General features: G+C 42.2%; 1 protein-coding gene across 3 annotated transcripts in view; it reads left to right on the forward strand.

Annotated features, from left to right (window-relative positions):
- FARS2 (phenylalanyl-tRNA synthetase 2, mitochondrial) overlaps nucleotides 1-9,138 on the forward strand; it is a 547,898-nt gene that overhangs the window by 131,576 nt on the left and 407,184 nt on the right. For all 3 annotated transcript variants that reach the window (XM_011984592.1, XM_011984594.1, XM_011984591.1), the window contains one exon: nucleotides 5,347-5,979. In XM_011984592.1, the coding sequence (XP_011839982.1) occupies nucleotides 5,368-5,979 (612 nt within the window). In that variant the 5' untranslated portion in view covers nucleotides 5,347-5,367. The remainder of the gene's footprint in view (nucleotides 1-5,346; nucleotides 5,980-9,138) is intronic.

Genomic DNA, 9,138 nt, shown 5'->3' on the forward strand with positions numbered 1-9,138 from the left:
CACTGTGCCCGGCCCGTTTGCCCATTTTTAAGTTATTTGCTTTCTTGCTGTTGAGTTGCATGAGTTCCTTATATATTTTGGACATTGACTTTTTACCGGATATATGGCTTGTAAATACTTTTTCCCATTCTGTGAGTTGTCTCTTCACTCTATTGAGTTTTTAAATAGTTATTTACTGCCCCTACCAAAGCGGCAGGCTTCTTTGTTGAGTTTGACCTTGCTGACCAATTTCCTTCCATTCTTTCTTTTTCTTCCTATTCTGTTCTTCTGGCGTCTTCCACCCAGCGTCAGATGTGGTGCTGGATTCCGGGCATACAGTGATAAATATGAGAGACAGAGAGGGGAGAAAGAGTATGTATGTATATATATGTGTGACTGTGTGTTCTTCTCTCAAGAACCACACAGTCTAGTAGGAATACAGACAACAGCAGGTAGTAATAATACGGCACACTGAACTTGCACATTGAGTGGTATTTGGGTTCAGAAAAGGCCCCTGTTTCCTTCTAGATGTCTTTTCCCCGACTTCTGTGCTGTGGCACCCTTTATGTCCCCTCTGTCTTACTCCTTACATCCCCTTCCCTTCAATGTGGTAAGTTCCAAGTATTCTTCTATCTTTTGCCCACTTCTATCTTGCTCTTAGCCTCCCATGGATTCTTATATATGCTTGTGATATTAACTCTTCCATCTATGCAAATTACCTCCAAGGTCTACATTTCCAGGACTAATGTCTTACCTCCTTTCCAAACTATAATATTACAGAAATTGTAATGTGGCTATCTCATTCATACTGAACTTCCGTTTGTCCAAATCTGTTTCCCTCTACAAAAGATGATCTGAACAAACAACGAAACCCATTCTGAGTTCTCTGTATCAGTGAATGACTTTATTAGTTCATCCATTACCTGATCTCTTGAAATCTCTGGGTCACTTTTAACTCTGAATTCAGCTCATCTTATCTGTTAAACACTGAGCAATGAGTTAATTAGCTGATGAACACAATCTAGTGTAATCTTTTCATTATGAGGTAGGTATTATTTTTCTCTGTTTTACAGATGAGGACCTTGAGGGCCAGAAAGGTTAAATAATGTTTTTAAGGATGATACACGGCAGCTAAGAGGTCAACTTAGGATCAAACCAACATTGGCATCTCTGCGAAGTCTGGCCTGTTGCCCATTATACTGTGTTTTCTCTTCTTATAGTTGGTCTGATTGTTTCTTTTGTACCAGTGCTAACATACTTCATGTCTACATTTGTATTCTTGCTCCTTTTTTGTGACTTTATAATCTACATATATTTGTGAGTAGGAAGATTTTATTAATAATGTGAAAAATTTTTCAGTAGGTTAAGCTAAAACAGGGCTCAGCAAACTCTTTCTATAACAGACCAGATAGTGAGTATTTGGGCTTTGTGGGCCACACAGTCTCTGTAGCAGCTATTCAATCTTACCTTGATAGCAAGACAGCCACTGCAGATGTTAAATCAACAAATGGCTGTTGCTGTGTTCCAACAAGCTTTATTTGCAAAAACAGACTATGGGCAAGGCACAATGGTTTATGCTTGTAATCCCAGCACTTTGGGAGGCTGAGGTGGGCAGCTCACTTGAGCCGGAAGTTTGAGACCAGCCTGGGCAACATGGTGAAACCTCATCTCTACAAAAAATACAAAAGTTAGCCGGGTGTAGTGGCTTGGACCTGTAATCCTAGCTATCTCTGGGGCAGGGAGCCACTGGAGCCTGAGACAGGAGGATCACGTGAGTCTGGGAGGTCGATGCTCTAGTAAGCCATGATCATCCCACCGCACTCCAGTCTGGGTGACAGAGTGAGACCCTGTCTCAAAAACAAAAAAAGGCCAAAGCCACAAAAAAAAAAAACCAAAAAAAAACCCAAACAGACGACTGTGGGCAGATTTGACCCTTAGGTCTGTAGTTAAATACTTATTTCATTTTTGCCATCTAAACTAATGTGTTTTATTGGATTTACTTATTCATGCATTTATGTATTTAAAAACACATTGATATATAATCTCAATTAGATAAAATAGAAGTTAAGGGAGGTCATTGCGGAGATATCATTTGAACTTAATCTTGGACGTTTGATTGAGAAATAATACTTTTTTTTTTTTTTTTTTTGGTCAGGCAGGGTCTCACTCTGTCACCCAAGCTGGAGTGCAGTGGTGCGATCCTGGTTCACTGAAGCCTGAACTCCTGGGTTCATGCAGTCCTCCTGCCTTAGCTCCCCAGTGGCTGGGACTGCAGGTGTGTGCCACCATACCCGGCTAATTTATTAAAGAATTTTTTTTTTCTCTAGAAACAGGGTCTTGCCATGTTGCCCAGGCTGCTCTCGAACTCTTGGGCTTAAGTGATCCTTTCGCCTTGACTTTCCGGAGTGTTAGGATCATAGGCGTGGGCCACCATACCCTACTGAGAAATGCACTTGACCCCTGGACAACATGGGGGCTTTGGGGGCACTGATTACCCTCCCTCAGTCAGTTGAAAATTCCTGTATACCTTTGACTTCCCCCAAACTTAACTACTAATTGTTAACTGGAGGCTTTACTCATAACATAAACAGTTGATTAACACATATTTTATATGTTACAGGCATTCTATACTGTATTTTTACAATAAACTAGAGAAAAGAAAATGGTATTAAGAAAATCATGAGGAGAGAAAATATATTTACTATTTATTAAGTGGAAGTAGATCATCCTAAAGCTCTTCATTCTTATCTTCACATTGAGTAGGCTGAGGAGGGAGAGGAGGGATTGGTCTTGCCTTCTCAGGGCGGGCAGAGGTAGAAGAGATAGAGGAGGTGGCAGGGGAGGCAGGAGGGGCAGTCACACTCAGTGTAACTGTTATTGGAAAGAATCTGCGTGTAAGTGGATCCTCACAGTTCAATCCATGTTGTTTGAGGGTCAGCTATATTTGAATTGCCAAGAATTCTGAACTGTGTCTCATGGCTAGCTAGGCATATGAATTTATGCTAGTTACGTGATCTTTTTGAGCTTTATATTCTTTGTTGGTAAAGTGGTACGTACAATACCTACATCACAGAACTGTTGAAGGATCAAATGGAAGAACAGTGTGTTAATAGAAGTATGAACGTCGTTGGTCTTATCCTCCTGGGTCTCTTATGTGTTTCCAGATGATACATTTCTTATAGAGAAATTTGATGGAGGCGGGAGGAAAGGAAGTCACTTCTCAGATAGAAGTGGGAAGGCTCTCCTAGTCATCCCTTTCCCTCTGTTAGAGATGGTAATAGAGGACAAATACTTTTCTGGCTGGGGTGAATGACAGTGAAGAATGTAAGCAGGGCTGAGCAGATAGATAGAAGGCCTGAAAACGAGGGCAAGAACCTCAAACTTTCATCGGGAAGCTGGGGACTGCGTGAGGAGAGCAAGGAAGGGACACGAGGCTGGGGCGCATCCCTGGGAATGGAACCTAAGTGTGGGTTTGGGTGTGTGAAGAGCAGGAAACTGGGAAGGAAAAGCATCGACAGCAGCGCACAAGTAACTGCATCAGAAGCACCTTCCCCAGAACAATTCTGAACTTTGTCTCACAGCATATGCCTTTGGAAGGAAGAACGGTTTTCCTGTGTGTTGGCGAGGGTGCTGAGTTAGGTAGCTAATAACCTCACGGCTTCATTTTGTGCTAAGACGTGTAAGGCTGCATATGCATATTTAAAATTCATACCCACTGCAGTGACAAGTCACTGAACACTAGATGGGAAGACATTTCAGTTGAAGCTCAGCCAAAAGCCCTTTTGCAACAACTCTGACAAAATAATGCCATAAGTGCATAAAACCAGAGAGTTCCTGGGTGTCTTTGAAAATGTCTCGAGTGATGACAGTCTCAGACAAAGGTGCTGTGCACGGCTTCTAAGAAGCAATCACACGCAAGCACAGCCCTTCAACTTGAAGCTAGATATCCTCAGTTCTAATTTGGAGTCAGGTGGATTGTGTCGTCCAGGGACAGACTGTGCCTTTGATAGTGACTTGGAACAATATAATTCTCTCCTAATGCAGCTTCATATCATGAAGTTACATATTTTCTTGGTATAATTGCACGGCCCTTGCAGTAAAACAGCCACGTAGTTGTATGCTTTAAAGTAGCCCAGTAGGGAAGAATTCCACATTTTAGAAGATGGATTTTTATAATTGAAGTTTGTGAACGTAAATTATTTGTGAACATTGGGAAGTGACATCTCAAGACTCTCCTTATTGGGATCCCTGAGTGAGTTCATCAGGGGCTTCTGTGGGAGTGGGAAGAAGACACCGTGTGAGTGGTCCACAGCCCTTTGCGGTTGTCTTATTGAACTCTTCCACTAGCCTACAGTTTCGCTGTTACACTTAGGTCTTTCTTACCTCATCCGTGACTTGAACTGCCTATACTAGATGACAGCTGAGGTGACTTTCAGCTGTAAAGTTTGGTGATTTTATTAAATTCTAGGCATTTTAGTTACTTAAAAATCTAGGTCAGTGCTCTGTCTTCCGGCTGCTCTGTCCCTCTCCCCCAACAAGTTTAGTCCTGTTTCTGGTTAATTGTGGGTGTGTAGTAGAAATGTGCTGTTTTGCCAAAGGTGTAATTGAGAAGGCGCCACAAAGGTATGAAGTTTAAGTGACCAGATGGGAGAAGACTTGCGTTTACAGCTGTCCATTGATATAGGCTATCACTTTGTGTAACATTTCCTTAGATTTTCTATTTTATTTTTAAAATATTAAAGTTAACCACCATCTAAAGTGGTGTATTTTATTTAAAACTTTTTAAAAAAATTAGTAGTATCCCTTTGTGATCCAGTGAAGTAATCCAGAAGTTACGCTATGTCAGAGATAAAGAGAGCTTCTAATGATTGGTAGAAATGTGAAGGATGGCTCTTCTAATCTCTTGTCTTCCACTCTCCTTCAGGGGCCTCTATCTAACCATTTGCTTCCTTTATTAGTGGGACCCATAGTAGGGTCCAATTAAATGCTGTATTTTAGGGGATCCCTCTAAAGGTTTTTGGTTCTATAATGTACAGGTTGTCACATTTAAAGTTTTTTTCCACATCACAAGTTCAGGACATGATAACATAATAAATGAGGTTTTGTACAAAGCCAAGGATCTGAATGACAAAGGAAGAACAACTAGAGATTAGGGATCTAAAAGTGACTTCCAAGAACCTTCTGATTTAGTGCATTAAGTATCACGCATCTGTCAGGTGTCTTTAATTGGCTCTTTCAGCTGTGTGGAGGTCATAGTGGGGGAGACATGCCAGTATGACAAGAGGCAGCTGGTGGGAGACACAAAGAACAGACTTGCTTTCCACAGAGTGACACCTGACTTGTGCTTTGCCTGTGTGCTCTTTCCAGAACCCGTGAGAAGTTTCTACAATGATGGGCTCAGCTCTCAGGAGAGGTGCCCATGCCTATGTCTACCTGGTGAGCAAGGCCAGTCACATCTCCAGGGGCCATCAGCACCAGGCCTGGGGATCGAGACCTGCTGCAGCAGAGTGTGCTGCCCAGAGAGCTCCAGGCAGTGTGGTGGAGCTGCTGGGCACATCCTACCCTCAGGACGACTACAGCAACCTCACCCGGAAGGTCCTCACCAGAGTTGGCAGGAACCTGCACAACCAGCAGCACCACCCTCTGTGGCTGATCAAGGAGAGGGTGAAGGAGCACTTCTACAAGCAGTACGTGGGCCGCTTCGGGACCCCGTTGTTCTCGGTCTACGACAGCCTTTCTCCAGTGGTCACGACCTGGCAGAACTTTGACAGCCTGCTCATCCCAGCCGACCACCCCAGCAGGAAGAAGGGGGACAACTATTACCTGAATCGGACTCACATGCTGAGAGCGCACACGTCTGCACACCAGTGGGACTTGCTGCACGCGGGGCTAGATGCCTTCCTGGTGGTGGGTGATGTCTACAGGCGTGACCAGATCGACTCCCAGCACTACCCTATTTTCCACCAGCTGGAGGCCGTGCGGCTCTTCTCCAAACATGAGGTGAGTCTTGTGATGTTTCTCATGGCTGAGGATGTCATAGACGTTTTATGTTGAGGTCACTAACATTTAGCTCAATGAGACCAGTATAGTCATCCTTGCTTGCCTTATTTTGCCTTAGTGAATCATCCATACTTAATGACAGCTTGTGTATAGGTGTGCCTCCATATTTTTTGACTGATTTCTTGTGTGAGTAACTACAGAAATTGAAAAGCCTTAGTTTTCAGTTGTCTGTCCTTATCCTTTCTCTCAATACTGACCCGCCTTTCTCTGGGTTACTTCTTATGAATGGAGAATAGTCTGTGGCTCAAATTCACCTTTAATCCAGGATGGCTGAAGGTGCAACTTGGAAACCTGTGGTCAGGTCATTCTTAGTTCTGTTAGGAGAAGTAAATTATATTTTCATGCTGTTAGAGATAAATGAATTTCTTAGGTACCTTAGGGGCCTGAGGATTTATTGGCTTGGACTGTAAACTGTGTCTTGTCCCCAGGCACTTTCCTCACCCTCCCTGGCTTTGCATGTTGCTGTGAGATGTCTTAATTGCTGTGGGATGTCTTAATTGCTGCTATTCTTGAAGTATATGTTAGGATGCATGGAGCCTTTTCCTAACTCCTTGCATCTGTTAGATGTTATCCTAATACGTTGTGTGCATCTTTTTTTTTTTTTCTTTTTTTTTTTTTTTTATTTATTCCCTCCCTGCTTGCTTGCTTTTCTTTCCTACTTGCTTTCCCTCTTGTTTTTCCTTCATTTTTTTTTTCCCATCTGTGTTTTTTTTTATATGAGACAGATGTGTTTTACTCTCACACGGTGTGTTTTTTTTTTTTTCTTTTTCGCTGTGTCTTTTCGAGATGTTTTTTTTGGCAGGGGGGGTTTTTTTTTTGTCACAACTCTCTCCTGCCATGTAAGCTAAATGAGTTGTTAATATGAAAACAAATAGTATAGCATCCTTAGGCTGATAGGTAACCATTGTTTTGTTGTATTCTGTAAGTCATATAGCAGGAGATAACTGAACAGGACTGCCCTCCCCTTCTCTTCTTTTTCTTTCTGTTTGCCTCTGGATGTGCTATTATTTTGTGACTGTGATAATGCAGTAATAGGTTAGTCTTACACAGAAAGGCCATCCATGCTGGATCTCAGGGGATCTTAAATGAGCATTCTCACTACTTGGAATAGCTGACTGTTTTCCAAGTTAGGAAAAATAATGATTAATAAGGATATAGATTTATTAGGGAACTAAAATGAGATGAACAAAGACAGGTCAAAATCTGGGAAATATGTCCAAGTGAAGGGATGTCATTTAAAATTAATGTGCAAGAGGAGCTGTGGTGCCAGTAATATGACGTCCAGGTCACAGTAGCAGACAGGTGCTCAGCCCAGCTTACCTCATTAAAGAGATAAGAAAGGACCGTGCGCCCTGATTTGTAAGCCTGCGTGCCATGAAAGAGGCAATGAAGGCCGCCAGGCACTTCCAGCATTTTAATGGAGGGAAAATCAAGGCTGCCACAGACGGTGGGAAGTAGGAAGTGGATAGGAAATTAGCCTTCACCTTGTTTCATATTTGTTTTGGGTCCAGTCCAATTTTAGCACAAATTACTAATCTAAACTGATAATGCTACTGTATAGTCTGCATATAGTTAAAAAATTGTGCTCATGTGTATGTATGTATCTAATCTTCTTATATAAGGTGCATCTGTGTTCATTGCTTCATTTACTCCTCTTAATAAAAATCTCGCAAGGTAGATCATTTTGACTTCAGCCATGAGGAATGAGGTCCCAAAAGGTTTACTGACTTACCCAAAGTTGCTGCAGCAGTTAGTAACATGGCTAGAGCTGGAACTCAGCTCTTCTGAATTCATTGCCTATTTTTCTGTATTCTGCTTTTTTTCATGACACTCCTTTGTATGTGGGGCCTGCTTATGACCGAAAGGGGAGTTTTGGTTCCAAGAATGGTATGGAGAGAGGAGTCAGAAGGTTGTGGTATTTTCTGAATTCCTAAACTCAACTAAAGTGTTGGTACTAATTCTGACCTAATCTTAACTCTAAACAAATTGTTTTTTCCTCTTTCAGTTTATTCCCCTGTGAATAGGAGTTTTAGACTTAATAATAATTTTACAGAGACAATTTTAAACATTTTATTGTTATGTTTTAAGGTATTTTTTATCGGGAGAACCCGCTGGTTACGTGGGTTCTTTTCTGTTTCCTAAATGTCTCAGCTGGTTTGAGAAATAAAGGGAAGGAGCTCAAGAGAGAGAAATTTAAAGCTGGGTGTCGGGGCGGGGGGGGGCTTGGGGGAGACATCACATGTAGGCGGGATCCCTGATGTTCCCCGAGCCTTAAACCAGCAAGTTTTTATTAGCGATTTTCAAAAGGAGAGGGAGTGCACGAATAGAATGTGGGTCACAGAGATCACATGCTTCACAAGCTAATAAAATACCACAAAGCAAGTGGAGGCAGGGCGAGATCACAGGACCACAGGATGGGGCGAAATTAAAATTGCTAATGAAGTTTCAGGCACGCTTTGTCATTGATAACATCAGGAAACAGTTTGAGGGCAGATAACCTGTCTGACCACAATTTATTAGGTGGGAATTTTCCTGGTCCTAATAAGCCTGGGAGCCCTACAGAAGACCGGGGGCTTATTTCATCCCTTCAGCTTAGACCATAAAAGACAGCAGGCCTTAAAGGGGCCGTCTGTAAACCTACCCTCAGGGCGCTTTCTCTTTCTCAGGGATGTTCCTTGCTGAGAAAAAGAATTCAGTGATATTTCTCCTATTTGCTTTAGAAAGAGGAGAAATACGGCTCTGTTCTGTCCGGCTCACTGGCGGCCAGAAGTCTTATCTCTGGCGTTCCCTGAACACTTCTGTTATCCTGCTCTTTTTTCAAGATGCCCAGATTTCATATTGTTCAAACACACATGCTCTACAAACAATTTATGCAGTTGACGCAATTATCACAGGGTCCTGAGGCGACTTACATCCTCCTCAGTTTACGAAGAAGATGACGGGATTAGGAGATTAAAGTAAAGACAGACATAGGAAATCACAAGGGTATGGATTGGGGAAGTGATAAGTGTCCCTCAGATCTTCACAATTTATGTTCAGAGATTGCAGTAAAGACAAGCGTAAGAAGTTATAAAAGTATTAATTTGGGGAACTAATAAA

This window comes from Mandrillus leucophaeus, unplaced genomic scaffold, assembly GCF_000951045.1.
Source record: "Mandrillus leucophaeus isolate KB7577 unplaced genomic scaffold, Mleu.le_1.0 Scaffold27, whole genome shotgun sequence".
Classification (NCBI taxonomy): Eukaryota; Metazoa; Chordata; class Mammalia; order Primates; family Cercopithecidae; genus Mandrillus; species Mandrillus leucophaeus.